This window comes from Eschrichtius robustus, chromosome 7 (genome assembly GCF_028021215.1).
Source record: "Eschrichtius robustus isolate mEscRob2 chromosome 7, mEscRob2.pri, whole genome shotgun sequence".
In the NCBI taxonomy this organism is placed as follows: Eukaryota; Metazoa; Chordata; class Mammalia; order Artiodactyla; family Eschrichtiidae; genus Eschrichtius; species Eschrichtius robustus.
In genome coordinates, this window is record NC_090830.1 from 8,297,385 (window position 1) to 8,313,314 (window position 15,930).

General features: G+C 38.6%; 1 protein-coding gene across 1 annotated transcript in view; it reads right to left on the bottom strand.

Moving 5' to 3' along the window:
• RYR2 (ryanodine receptor 2) overlaps positions 1–15,930 on the bottom strand; it is a 535,211-nt gene that overhangs the window by 53,291 nt on the left and 465,990 nt on the right. Inside the window, exons 86-88 of the mRNA XM_068548931.1 lie at positions 8,294–8,374; positions 6,971–7,059; positions 5,434–5,562 (exon numbers count right to left, since the gene is read on the bottom strand). Coding sequence (XP_068405032.1) covers positions 5,434–5,562; positions 6,971–7,059; positions 8,294–8,374 — 299 coding nt within the window. The remainder of the gene's footprint in view (positions 1–5,433; positions 5,563–6,970; positions 7,060–8,293; positions 8,375–15,930) is intronic.

Sequence of the window (15,930 nt, forward strand, 5' to 3'; positions counted from 1 at the left end):
AAGATGTCGACATGGAACTCTGTCCTTTATCAAGCTACACTTGAGGCCCTACAGCTGAGGATAAACGATGTAAATAACCGAGTGGGACCCTATGAGGCCTTCCCAGAATAGACGCCAACCCATGTCCTCTGCCTTCCTTTTGTCTGTAGAAAACCTTTAGTCAAAGAATACATTTAATCGAAGAAGTGAACAAATGCAGAAAGAAAGGAAAACAGTCAAGCAAGACAAAATAATACTTTAGCCATTAAACCAAGTCACAGACCTTTAGTTTCTTCTCAAGGTCTATAGATAATATTCTGAGCCATGTCCTTTGAGCTGTTTGGCAGATACTGAAACGCCCACCAGGTGGAAGAAGTGAACTGCAGGCTGCCCACAAGCACGCAGACCCCAGACTGGCTGGAATCAGAAGGTCAATGATGCTGACTTCCAATTACCTCACCACCAACCAGTCAGAAGAATGTCCACGAGCTGATCACACAGCCCACAAGCCCTGTCCCTCCCCGTCTTTATAAACCTTCCCCTGAAAGCCTCGGGGAGTTCGGGCCTTTTAAGCACTAGGCTCCCTGGACTCCTTGCTTGGCGCCCTGCAGTAAACACTGCACTTCCCTTCACCACCACCGGGTGTCAGTAGATTGACTTTACCGCACGAGGGTGGGCAGACCTAAGTTTAGATCAGTAACAAAGACAGTAAGTGTCAAGTATCTCAGTATGCCAAAAGCAAGGTGCTAGATTCAGTACCTGCGAAAGGAAACTAAGTAGATCTTTCTACCTCAAAGGTATAAAGGCGCTGGAGCCGAAAAGGGAAAGACTTTGGAAAGAGCTCTGCAGGTGCCGGGCCTCCCAGCCTCCACCCCTGCTGCTGCAGGAGAGGAGAGGGCTGCCCGCTTCCCTTTACACCATGGAGAGAGCAGGGGTCAAGAGAGCCTTCAGGAGCGCTCGGCTCCTGCACCCTGAGCTTGGGTAGCACACAGTCCCGCAGTACGGACTGTGAAGACGGAAAGTGACAACAGAAGATTTCTTAAGTTGGGTACTCGGGAGGGAGCTGTCTTGTCCAGCAGGACTTGGAAATCTTGCCGACAAAACTGTCTGAAAGGGTAATGTGATTCCAAGGTGGACGGGGACCCCCAGATGCACAGAGTCTGTGGAACAATTCGAAGCTGGGTGGGAAAAGAGGTTATTTCCAGGCACTGGAAGCAGTAAGAGGGCCAAGCCCCCTCATTAGAGAAAGAATACAACATGCCACCCCAGAGGGCAGGCTCCACCGTGCAGCCCTGAACTCCACGTGCCGGAGGGAGACCTCCCCTCCCTAATCCTTCCTCCTGCGCACAATTCCAACCCGGAGGAAGCCTGAGACCGGCAGGAGGGGAAGGAGGAAGAGCGGACGACCCTGTGGAGAGACGGTGGAGAAGCCCAGATCCTACGTCTTGCCCTCTACCCCAAGGCCTTTCCCGCACAAAATCAGGCCCAAGGGTGAGGGGGATTTTTAAATTGGATAAGAGCTAAGTGATGGTGCCACCATACGATGACTGCAGTGAGACAATCCTGGTGACAAAGTGACTGAAGGAATTTTATTTATCTGAGAGTGGTCAGTGCACAAGATCCATTCAAAGAGGGACGAAGAAGCGGGCCACAGAGCAAGGCTGAAGAGGCAGTGCGGAGGGGTCAGCTCTTTTAACTTCGAGGTTAATACACGGAGCCCATTCAATGTACCAGGCCAAACTGATTTTACAGTGTATCTTAGTCCTGTCTGGCTGTTAAAATAACTCTGGGTCAAAGCAACGGATCTTCAGGACTCCACTGTGCTCCAGCCTCGGCAATGTGCCCCGTGTGCTAACACTGGGGAGGGTGGAAAGTGCAGGAGGGCATTAGGTGGACACTAGAAGGCCATTTCGAAGAAAATAAACTTGATTTTTCCTGAAGAAACAAACATTTTCTTCATGTGGTATTTAAGGTTTTAACCAAATGTTAAAATATTATATTAGAAAGGACTAAGATCTTCTGAAACCCCTAGGTGACCAAGAGTTGTTCTGCAAACCTTAGGCGACAGAGCTGCAAACCAGAGGCCCAAGTTCCTACTTTTCCCTGTAAACCTGAAACACACAGAAGGTATTTTCCAGGACTTGCTCAGCCTCAGACCATCGACTTCTGAGAACCGTTCACTACCTGAATGGAGCATGTCTTGCCTGCCACCTCGCAGGCCTATTTCTCCTGATCTATTCAGTGCCTGTAACATATAAAACCCTTGCTACTATTACACAGAGAATGGATAGACACCAAGGTCCTACTGTCTAGCACAGGGACCTATATTCAATAACCTGTGATAAACCATAATGGAAAAGAATCTGAAAAAGAATGTGTATACACGTATAACTGAATCACTGTGTTGTACAGCAGAAATTAACACAATATTGTACATCAATTACACTTCCATAAAATAAATTAAAAAACAAACAGACACCCTGGCTAACTGCCAGAAGGCAGTTACTTTCAGGTTGACCTTCTCGTGGGACGACAAATACAGCTTTCTCTCTTCTCACGACTCACCCTGTGGTCTTAACTCCAGGCACTTGGACAATATAATGTCCTCCTTCTCAGGCGGTTCTTCTTCCCCCCTTATGAAAACTGGAGTTGAAATCTTACAGAAGATTATGTTTATTTTGATGGCTTTGGATTTCCCCCCTTGCATGATTTTCTACAGTTAGCAAAAATTGGAGTCCAAAAGCAACATGCAGTCCTGTCAACTAAAAGCCAGCCCAAAGTAAGCATGAAGTGAATGATAAGCTTTTATTCATAGTATCAACAATAATCAATAAACATGATGCTAAGGCAAATGTCTTCAAAATACGTTTCGCCAAAGGCAATGGGGTGCCCTGGGTTGGCTCTTGGAACAGAACAAGGACATTAATGAAAAAACTGGTAAAATCAGAATAAAGTCTGTAATTTAGGTTATAGAATGGTGCCGATGTTAATTTCTTAGTTTTGACAAATGGATCATGGTTACTTAAAATGCCAAAAGCTGGGAAAGCTGGGTGAATCATACATGGAAACTCTCTGTACTGTCTTTGCAATTTTTCTGTATATCTAAAATCATTCCAAAATAAATTTTTATTAAAATATATTTTTAGGGAATTCCCTGGTGGTCCAGTGGTTAGGACTCGGCACTCTCACTGCTGAGGCCCGGGGTTCGATCCCTGGTCTGGGAACCAAGATCCCACAAGCTGTGCAGTGTGGCCAAAAAAAAAAAAAGTGTGTGTGTGTGTGTGTGTGTGTGTATATATATATATATATTTATTTGAGAGTTGATTAAATTATATAAAAATGTCAAATAAACAAGGAGTATTGAGAAGTTAAAAAATGAACAGGTCATAATGAGCCTTGCTACTTTACCTATTATTCCTTGACTGTTCATTTAGAATGTTCTGTGTTATATAAACAAGTTAGAATAAATGATTTTGCACACAGTGAAAGGTCAATGGATGCTTCTAGTTTTATATAAATTTAGGACTCTCACTTACTTTAGGAACCAAGAAATGTCTACTCTTGGCTGAAAGGAATTTACGTTTTATTTGTTATATAGAAGCCATTTTCCTGTTTCTATAAAATTCACTGGCTTGCTAACGTCATCAATCAATCTTATTACTTAATCAGGACAGTTCACACCAAACGTTGTATTGCTCTCTTTCTAGACACCGATGAGTATATTAAGGTAATAACGGAAGCCAAGGAAGATGAGGAAAAAGGAACATGAGTGGACTGAACTGGATTTAAAACTTTGCTTGTATTTGAATTAAAGAAAAAGTTATTAGCATTATCAAGTGTGGCTTTTCCATTTTTAAATACTGAAATAAGGATCCTCTGCCCTGCCCATGGAGACAAGAGAGAAAGTGAGATCCTTCCAAGGTACGAATACAGAGGAGAGAGTGAGCCTGGAGGAGGTGAGGAATGGCCATTCTGCCATCTTTCCTCTGCACCACTCTGCTTCGGCGGCTTCACTTGGCCATGAACAGTTCACTCACTCAGTCATTCTACAAACACCTGTAAGTATGCTAGGCTCTGGGGATACAATCTGTTATTTTTACTTAACTCTTTCCCCCACAAGATTATGTTTAGTCTAACAAAGCCAACTGTACGTTTCTTCCTCCTATTTTATCCTTGCACATGACACTTCAATCACAGTGACTGAGTCGGAGTAATATTGGCCATGGAGACAGAAGATAGAAAGGAAAGATGACTGACTAGTCTTCTAGAAAATGGCAATGTCTTGCTTTCCGAAAAAGGCAGAAATTTATAAAATCTTTTAAGAATCTGCAGGTTAAGACTAGAAGTCTACCCCAAGAAGAATATAAAGCAAATCAAGGTTAAAAAAAAAAAAGGTATATTATTCATGGAATTTGGAATCTAACCTATATTATACATTATCGTGTTATATAATTTTATATATATACACACACACATATATGTGTGTATATATACTGTGGACAAAGAATGTTGCCTGCCGTTTCAGTAAACAAAGGATGTTGCCGCCATCAAGACATCAGCTACTACAGCTGCCCCCTGACTGTGCACCCTGAGGGGATTCAGGATGGAGAAAAGCAGGATACTGGCCCTAGGTAATTAAGGTTCACATCAGGAATGATTTCAATGAGCCCAGATTCTTGCATCTTCCCATACACAGAAAAGCACTAAATTCATTAACTTAAGAGATGTTTGATTTTCTTTAATTAATAGTAATCTTTTGACATTCGGACTCCCTGGGTTTTTTTGTTGTTGTTTGTTTGTTTTCTTGTTTTTGCCAAAAAACTCTATATATCCTATATAGCCTCCCTTACCTCTTCAGAGCAGTCCCTCAAAGCTATCTGAGAGGCCGCATCCCGGGCTTAAGTCCTCAGTAAGTCCTCTAAGTAAAACATAATTCTCAACTCCTAGGTTGGGCATTTTTTTTTCAGTCAACAATACACACATACACGTATTAAAATGAACTTTTTAAATGCTCGTTTCTTTTTCATAAAGTTTCTATGAAACTTCTTCCTTATTTTCACTGGAATACTATAAAAAGTGGTTTACAACTCTGCCCTCTCCCCTTCACTTCTTCTCTCCCCTCCTTCCTTAATATTTATTGAGTGCTTAATATATATACCAGACCCTGGAAGTATGACAGAGTCAACATCATGGTTCATGCCTTGAAGGAGCTCATGATATCCCAACCTGCCAAGTGGTAAAGCAGGTTCATTCCATATAAATTCACATCTCAAGTGAGTATTTTAAGTGGCCAATTGGCTAAGAATCTATGGAAGGGGTCAGTAAGAACGTGGATGAGAGCAGGAAAATACTTTAGGCATATTGCATTTTTCCAAGGAATTCAACGCTTACCAGTTGACTCTCTTTTCTCTCTTTCTTTCCTTCTTCAAATAACAGAAATGTTTAAAGGTTTACCTGAATATACTCTGTAAGCGTGTTAAAGACTTGTTTTGCTACTTGAATCGCTTTGGAGAAATTCCTTTGTCCTTGTTCATCAATGACATCTTTCCCAGAGTAATACCAATAGAAGTCACTGATTGATTCCTGGAAAAGAGAGATGATAGGATTAAGGCACAATCTGAAGCTACCAAAGACCTGTCCAGTTCTGGACTCAGTAATAGGAAATCATTTTAAATAACAGATTGGAAGCAAACAAAAATATCTGCGAGGTAAATACTATTCTCAATGATTTCCCTAAACATAAAATATGGCGACATCCTCCCTAGATATAAATAACAACTGGAGAGAAGATTAGAAGTAGAAAACTTAGCTTTTAAAATGACTTTCTGTCTCTGATGACCTTGAACTTCACAAACATTCATAACATTAATGCATATTTATCCATAGAGCAGTTAGATGTTTACTATGTGAGCACAGAAATTAGACAAATCATAGAACAATATTTTTGGGTTCCAGACATTTGGTCTCCTTTTTCTCCAACAAAGCCAGTAACATTTCTCTGATGAGAATTCCAGGATGTTCCTGGCTTGTGTAACTGCCCCTGAAGAAACTAGCTGGACTCCTTATAAATACTGACAACAACTGTAAACAAACATCTAACTAAGATCAATCTTTCCAAACAGGATATTTTCAACACTAACTTATATTTTGAAGGAACTTTAGTTGCCTAAATGAATAATACAATTTGGGCTACCATTTAGGTTTTGAGACATGATTTTGAAAATCACAAATATATTTTCAGCAATGCTTCTTGATATATCTGCTTCAAAAATGGACTTTTTTTCTCATTAAGCTTTAAGTAAGAGTGTTGTGCTTTTACATATGCAAAGATTAAGGGAGAAACAGAGTTTGAATTTGCAGTTTTTAAAAGTACTATACCTGACTTCCTTATAAATAAAGTGAGAAAAATAAAAGTTATATAAAATCTTATTACTGAAGAGGCCTACACCTTCAGATTCGGTTCTAGTAACGTGTAAAACATTACTACACTATCAAAGATACTTTTAAGTGATGAAGTGTTAAGCTGAATTTTTAAATTAATGCAAATATTTCGAGAGCTGAAAAGAACTAACCTCAGGCTATTAAATTTAAGTGTATGGTAGGTAGTTTGAAAGCCTTTCTTTCCCATTTTTAGTAATGTTTCAAACATTATTCTCCTATTTATCTACCAACCGTAGAAGAAGGAACAGAGCATGTTCATGCTTTACAAATTGAAAAGGAATTTAAAATGCCATCAAGCTAAAAACTGTAGGAAAAAAATATTCCCACTTATAGAACGAAAATAAGCAAAGTAAGAGCCAGGATCAGAGGCAAAGACGATAGTGGCAGTTTCAACCTAAGACTTGGGGAAAGACTGCGATCAAAGACAAAATATCTCTACAAATTCTGACCTCATAAATCAAAACACATTTCAACATGTCAGTTTCACAACTCCACCATATCTTGCCAACTAACCAACCCCTTAATTTGTTACTAACGTAAAGCAACGTACCTGAACTCTCAGTAGGTAGTCTACAGTAGAGATGATTATGTTGACAGTCGTATTATTGCCAGTCTGAGTTCTCAGATAATTTTGAAAATCTACGTAAGATCAAAAGATGTTATTAAAGCGCATCCAAAAATTTAAAATGAGTTCTTTGAATAACTCCAAAAGCAAATGATGTCTCCAGCAAAATCACCATGGCTACGTATACTGTTATATCTGATAGTTTTAATATTGAATAATTTATATTTTCCATAAAAAGTGAGTACCTCAAAAACAAATCTAGGTGCTTTACAGAATATCAATATTCAAATTTCATCTAAGAGGTTGCTAACACCTGTTTCTTGATTCCTAACTCTAGGGCTCTGGGCATGTGAATGACTGAAAACGACTTCCATCCTGTAGGACAGAGTAATTAAATGATTTATTCCATAATCCCTTATTCCTTAGTACTGTGTTAAGTGCTGGGGAAGCAAAAATCAAGATCAAGTTCCTGCCTTCACAGATACACAAGCTTGATGGAGAACCAGATATATAAACAATGAATGTAAATACATCATGCAAAGTTACACAGTGAAGTAGATTCCCCCAGTAAGATAAGTGGTAAAAAAAGAAACAGAGCTACGCATGTCTCTATAGCTATCTATCTAATCTACATCTTTCTTCACCTATCAGCTGTCTTCTCTAGCATGAGAACAACTAATAAGAATTAAGTGAGGGACTTCCCTGGTGGCACAGTGGTTAAGAATCCGCCTGCCAGTGCAGGGGACATGGGTTCGAGCCCTGGTCCAGGAAGACCCCACATGCCGCGGAGCAACTAAGTCCGTGAGCCAGAACTACTGAGCCTGTGTGCTACAGCCCGCAAGCCACAACTACTGAGCCCGTGTGCCACAACTACTGAGCCTGTGCGCTAGAGCCCGTGAGCCACAACTACTGAAGCCCGCACACCCTAGAGCCCATGTTCTGCAACAAGAGAAGCCACCACAATGAGAAGCCTGTGCACCGCAATAAAGAGTAGCCCCCACTCGCCGCAACTAGAGAAAGCCCTCGCCGCAACCAGAGAAAGCCCGTGCGCAGCAACGAAGACCCAATGCAGCCAAAAATAAATAAATAAATTAATTAATTAAAAAAAAGAAGTAAGTGAAAGGGCTAGCAAAGGACTTTGAAAGAGGCAATGCAATATAGAAAATTTCCCAGCGCCTACGCAGCAGGTAATGTTCAAGAACTGTTTCTTGACCCAAGGGAAGCAGCATAATTGGAACTAACAGACTCCTATTATTGCTTCAAAATGCTTATTCCTGGGTACCATCGACGGTCTGGGGTCTCACAAACCTGAGTTGTGTCCCTCACAAAGCAGTTGCAAGAAGCGGAAGAGGTCACAGGTGAATTCGTCATCCTGCAGAACCTTTTCTCCTGCAGGAAGTCCAGAGGGACCCAATGTTATCAACCACCTTAGCCTCGCCCTCCCTTTCTATCCCCACCTCCATCAAACTTGCATGTTGATCTAGCATCACTCTGAACCCAAAACAGTCACAAATCATAGCAACTTTTCTCTCTGAAGCTCATAAGATCATGCGCTTGACAGATAGATGCACTTTTTCTTGGTAAGAAAAGAACACTTGAATCTTAAAAACTCAGATATCTCTCTGTTAAAAGTAGCAGCATGGGTTTGGCAACATTTTAGAAACAACCTGAAGAGATTAGAGACTTAAACTTTTTTTTTTTCTTTCTTTCTATCTTTCTTTTTTTTCTTTTTGGAAAGATTTGTGTAGGAATGATCTCTGCATCTCTTACAAATGTGTAAGTTAAATCTGCTTTGTTCCCAGAGTCTGACCAAATGATTCAATGCAGAAGTATTCAGTACATATATAAAACAGGACCAAGAGTTTCTTTTATTCAAATATTAATTAAAGGATTTTTGTGAAAACTCTGGATGACTGGAAAATGTTTTTTAACTCATTTCACTTAACTCTCTCATGAGCTTGTCTAAATAGAGGGCTCGTTGGTTGGAGCATTCCTTCCAGAGGAGGAAGAACTGACAAGCAGAAGTAATTCGAAATACTAAACCAAAAGATAAACTTCGCTGGCTCCTGCTAGGAGAGCTAAATCTAACAAAGAAATGTGAGAAGGAGGACATCTCAGTGCCATAGGAGGTGCTCTGCATCATTTCAACACTAACTATACATGTGGGGCAAGGATGAAGCCTCAGAAAAGGGTTCCGATCTTTCACCTACATTTCAATTTAAATGTATCTTGATCACAAGTTACTTTGAAAGCAAAAACACAAAGAAGGAAACGAACAAAAAACAGGCACCACACAAATGAAAGCTGATTTTAAAAGCATAGAGTGTCCGTGAAAAAAAACACTGTCAACATTATGAGTGTATGCTCTGGAATCTCAATTTGTTTAGAAAGCAAAATGACCAAAAAAAAAAAAAAAAAAAAAAAAAGAAAGAAATGTTGTTTGGCAAGTGAATGAATATACTCATGTATTTAAAAAAAATAATAACTTTTCAGACTGGAAATACTTTGGGCTAAGAAAGAAAACTATGCAATGATCAAATGATCATGTGTTTACTGGAACTAAAATTATGAATGATCATAATGACAGAGAGTTGATGGACTTACCAGTCTGCAGTCTGTGACTTTCAAAGTGAGAGGCTTCATATAATGGGAGGGTTAGGAAGCAAAACCATTTTGAAAACTAATATAAACATTAAAAAAAGTACATAAAATCACTGTACTGGTTTCCCTGTTAGCCTGCAAGATATTATATTTGGTGACCAAATTAAGATCACCACGTCTACAAATGCGATGTGGCAAGTTTAATGTGTTAAATGCACATTGTTTTGAATCTCAATACATGGCTGATAAGCCCATTCCTCCATGTTCACGTTCATGACAGGATAGGAAAAAAGGGAACAGTCTAGGCTAATAAACTAAACTCTTCATTGATTACACTTAGTATCATTTCATGAAGATACTTTAGAATGCTATTTAAATCAAACTATTATGAGTTAGTTACACAGACTTATTGACTCTTTCCTTGTGAACCCATCTAAGATGTTTTGTTTTGGTTTTTTCGTTTTTCAGAAAATTGAATCAATAAAACCACGGACATACTTTCAATGTTCACATATTCAGTGTGGAGTAAGTAACCCTTGGTAGAAAGTATTCAGAAAAGTTAACACAGAAATAAATTAACATGTAGTCTACCAGTGTGCCTGAAAATGCTCTGTACGATGCACATTGATTTATAACATAAGGGTTTTTTTTTTTTTGTTGGCATGCACAGTATTTTCCGGACTGTATACCGAAACACATACGAGTAACTTCACTTACATAGGACACGCTGCACACAGCAGAACAAGAGGGAAAGGTGTGGGGGGGGGAGGGGCAGGTCAAGCCTTCATTTACCATCAATTGACACCAGGTTAATCATATCGACTAAGGTGCTATTGCTTAATGAACACGTTAGTATATGATTAAAATGCTGCCATTGCCCATGCTGCATGTAGGCAGTGCAGGAACAGAGATGGATGATGGCTTTATGTCTGCAGAAGGTACACGAGCAACAGTCTATTTTGTGATGTATGCAAAAGAAATTCCATTGTAAGATGGAGACTAAGGTTAATAATAAATAACAAAATGGAGTAAAATGTAGTTGAAAGTGCTCTTATATTTTAAAAATATTATTTGCAACAGCTGCATGATGGCCAAATGTAGATAGTGTGAAGGGCATTCCTTTGGTTTTATTTTTAATGATAAGGGGCTTATAATTTCTAACACTGTAATAAAGGGAGAGTTATTTCAGTACTGTTGTGATGACGAATTTGTTCTCTGTGCCTCAGTTTCCTCACCTATAAAATGAATGGAAAGCGTACACTGTCTACCTCACTGGCTCTGCACAATCTATATGACCGTTTTTTATCAATTGTGGAGAGGTTAATATTATTAGTAGCAGTGGTAATGACACTAAATAAAGATGGGAACAACATGCCTACGTGATAAATATAGTTATGTGAACATAGGTATTAATTGTGTTTATATTTTCAAAAAGCCACCTTAATTTTAATGGACCAAATATTTTCAAAAATATACGTTTTCACCTGGAAATAATATTAGGTAGACCTTATTTGTTCAAGCTACCAATAAAAAGTAATTCCTCATTTAGAGATCTAATAAAGTTAACACACTTTTAAAGGCTTTTCTACTCACAACTGGTTTATCCAACTAACAGAAAAGTACACAAGTGTTTAAGTTCAATAAACACAGTTGTTTTTACTTAGAATTTTTACTTAGAATATCCATGGATATAGCTCAAAGTCTGCAGACTTATCTCCAGACAAAGCTTGATTTAACTGTTAATAATTAATTATCAATAACTGTTCTAAAATTAATGAAATAAATAAAAAGACTACTATATATATATAAACAATTGAAATAGCATCAGAAGACTAAGCTCCCCATCATTGTAGGGTCAGCATGTCTAATGATGCAGAGATAAAACGGTGAGTAGCATGAAACATGACACTGGCTGCATCAAATAATTCCCTGTAATCTATTGTTAAACAGCTCTCAAGAGCCCCCCATTGCCATGGAGGAAATAATTCTGATGACTTACTAATCTTTAGAGGACTTTAATATTTATTTTGTATATGAAAATACTGAAGGATAAAGGTTAAAAATATTTTTAAATAGTGAAAAGTCAGGTATTTGATTCCATGTGGGTAGTTTTCATATCATTGCTTAAATGGTCTAAATATGGCTGCTTGAATAATATTACAACTCAACTAACGAAGAATAAAAAATTTGATATGGATTTACGATTAACATTTAGTTAGTGACTATGGTGTGGCTAGGCATTGTGCTAGATATATTTTCTCATCATTTCATTTCAGGTTTACAAAAATCTTACAAATGAGGTGATACGATCCCATCTTGTGGTTTGGTAAACAACTGAGGAATTAAGTAACTTGACTACTGTCCTACAGCTATTAACAGGTAAAGGACTTGAATTCAGTAAACTTCAGCAAACATTCACAGTCTCGTATATGCTGGGCACCTTGTGAGGTGCTAGGGACAAAAAAGACCAATGGACACAATCCCTAACCTCAAGAAGGTCACAGTCAGGCAATAAACAGGTAATTTCGATACTGTATGGTCCTTCCGAATCCATCCAGTGTGCCATAGTTTCTACACTTCATAGAGCTCACATCAGTAATCAATCTCTGACTAACAATCATTACACTTACTGTACATGATTTAAATTGTGAACTCCTAACTTGTTTTTATGAATTTTAGAACCCAAGGAAAACCATATTCTAGACACGTGGCTTTAGAAAAGTCAATTCACACCTTTCTGAGTCTTTGTTTCATCATGTTGATATGGAAATTAACAGTCTCCTGACTTCCTGAATTCATAGGGCTGTTGGGAGAATCAAATTGGTCCAAACAAGTACAACTGCTTTGAAATATGCAAAGCACAGTAGGAATAAATGTGAAGTTTTAATGGCATGAAGTCATTAAAAAAAAACCTTTAGATTTCTAAAATATAGAACACTGGTGGGTTGTGGATATGATAAATCATTCATAATTCCATTAAGTACATGTATTTAATCTAAGGTAACAACCTGACACCAGTGTATAAAATGCATTCCTAGATAATACCAATGACCACTGTGTGTGAAAAAAGTTAGGTGTGACCGATGGAAAACAGAATTAAAGTTATAGGTTAGCTGTGGGGGAAGAAATCTTTTGCTTTCAAACATGATTTGCAGATTGTTTCTCTTATAGCCGTCTCTTTTTTTTCTTTCTTTTTTTTAACTGAAGTATAGTTGATTTACAATGTTGTATTAATTTCTGTTGTACAGCAAAGAGACTCAGTTATATATATATATACATTCTTTTCTATTATGGTTTATCACAGGGTATTGAATATAGTTCCCTGTGCTGTACAGTAGGACCTTGTTGTTTATCCATCCCATATCTAATATTCAGTAGTTTGCATCTTCTTGTAGCCTTCTCTTAGTGCTTTTCAGCTGTCATTACTCTAACTGAAATCCTTAATGTCCAACACCCATTCCATCCACCAGCATCCTAACTGATCTCCGTGCCTTCACATGGGACACCCATCTTACACCCTGTTGCTGACAACAGCAGCTACAGGCAATCCAATTATAACACTCTTCCTGATCAACAGACTGACTCCTGTAACGGTAATTATGGAAAGCACACTCTGAAGAATTCCCTGCAATCTATCGCTAAGCAGAGTTCCCCAGCTGCCGTGAAGGAAATGGTGGTGACCACTCTCTTTGGAGAACCCCATGTCTATTTAATACACTAGCATTACTGAGGAAGGAGAGATCTGTGCCTTTTAGTGTTAGTAGGTTCTACTGGAAGCATTTCGAACAGCGAATGTAGGAGTTTAATTCCAGGCGGATCATCACACAAAACATAATGTATCACTTAAGTGTTACTTATTTAATGGCTCTCCAGGGTCTCAGAAAGAAAGTACAAATTCCTGGGAAGAGCAAAGAAGGTCCTTCGGCGCCTCTCACAAACTATCTTTCCATCTTCTAAGGGGTTCATTTCTCTTCAGCCACACCAGGTTGGTTACCGTCCTCTGACATGTTTTGTACCTTAAACTTTGCATAGGCTGATGTTGATCCCTTCCACGGGAATGCCCTTCTTTGCCTTCCTTATCTACCAGATAAACTTCTACTTCAGGCTACGTGTTATGTCTATGGTGATACTTCCCCATCCCTGGCAGCTAAGTATCAACTCGGTTCTCTCTTACACAGAGGGCACTGTTCTGAAGTTGCTTGTTTACAAGTCTGTCTACACAATACTGGACTCCTGTAGAACGCCAGTGCCTAGGACAGTGTCTAGCACGTAATAGCCACTCAAATTTAAATGACTGCTTCAAAGTTTAAAAACTGCAAGGATGTTAAAAAAAAAAAATCTATTTAGTGCCATGAACTACAGGCTTTTTCTTGAAGAGAAAGTTTACCCACAGGAACTGCAGAGTAATATAGTCAGAACCCAGATGTTAGCACTGGATTACACCTGGGAAAATACTTTGAAAATCTGGGGCGGGAGAAGGCCAATAAATAATTAAGCACTAAAAACACTAACGAAAAATTAGGGTAGCCAATATTTAAAGATTGCTTTAATTATCCCTTTCATTAATTAATTAAAAGGAATCCTTTTTTCTTCAACTTCACGTAAACTTCATGAGGTCACTATAAATATATCAGCAAGAACCTCAATGCAACCTATTATCAGTTACAGGTGGAAATTTGAGAAGCTTAACTTGTATTAATGTTTTATACAACATTTTAGAAAATCAAACAATTTCTGAGGAATCAGATCAGCTTCGCAATTTCATCTTGCTTACGAAGTCAAGGATTCCTGCAAAATGATCAAAAATAAAATGCAGTATCTTCGACTATATTCCAAGAAGACATTTGAAAGAAGGAAAATTACACTTTCAAGCTCATCATGAATTACTAATGAGGTTAAATGGTACTGAGGAAAAACAAATTAAAACTCCAAGGATGGAATGAAATTTCAAAGATTGATATAGGTTTTTGGTTTTGAACTTCACTCTATGTTAAAAGAAAACACATAGGACTAAAAAATACACAGAGAGGACAACACTGAACATGTGACACATCTAAACACATTTGCTTAAGAACCGTTTTTTTAAAAAAAAAAAAAAAACAAGGGGGAGTTCCAGGCTTTTGTAGAAATGGGAGAAATTTAGTAAGGTGGGATAGGGCTACAGGACAGCAACAGTGTAGAGAAAGGAATATAAACAATTAGTCTGAGATCCAGATACAGCTGTCCTTCTGTATCTGCAGATACAGCGGTGTGACCGTGCTATGCCACTTTATAACAGGGACTTGAGCATCTGTGGATTTTGATATCTGAGGGGGGTGGGGGGGGAAGAGGGGGGGTCCTGGAACCAACCCCTCATGGATATAGAGGGACAGCTGTATACAAACTTTAAAGAAGCACATATTCCCTAACGGTATCTCAACACCAGATGAGGAATGTCACGTGTAACCATAAAAAGCTTAAAAGTGATATTAAAACTTCAACAGTGGATGCAAAAATCGGCAATAGATGGGTGTCTTTGAAGGGAGACGTTACATTAAGGGACCAACAATTCTACCTAAGCCAACATGCTGGACACAAAATAAGCCCCCCAAAGACTACTGAAGGATGGGGGTTAAGAGAGTAGGCATGTGGAATGGGCAAATTAAAGACGGGAAGAAGGCCTGCATTTCAGCCTTGACCCTGCCACTTCGCTGTGTGACCCTGGACAAGCCATGTTATCTTTCTCTCCCTCACTCTCCTTATTTATAAAATAGGGAAAATACCTCATGGGAAAGTTGTGGGTATGAAAAAGTTCGTGTATTCAAGTTATACAGTTTCCATGGCAATATAATTTATGGTCATTTTATCATCATCAGGAAGAGATTTAGCTTAATAAAGATAATTGGTTAGGATGGAGATTTAGATCTATCAGATTATTTTCCCAGTCCTGAGCCTATACTGCACAAGCCTCAAGCTTTGAAGCAAGGATATCACTAACAGATTTAGATTTTTCAGCCTTTTCTATGTTTTCCAAGAGGGATGACCAATGTTCTTTCTCCTTCGAGAGTACAAACTTTTCTTAATAGTTGCAGGAGCTTAAAAGAATGGTCACGTAACAGAAATTTTAAAAATATGCCAAAAGATAGAGTCAGTATAGGTGTTCTCAATCTGGGAAATAGTGTACCATTCATTACAGCGAATGAGTTGTCACTGCATATTCTCCTAAAAGATATGTTGATGAAGGCAACAGTGTGTATTCAGAAAGCACAACTTAATCTCTGAAGCCCTGTTGACATACTAGGTACTATTCAAAAAATCTCATCCCTTCTTTATTACCATTGTATGTCATGTCTTTTAGAGACTAC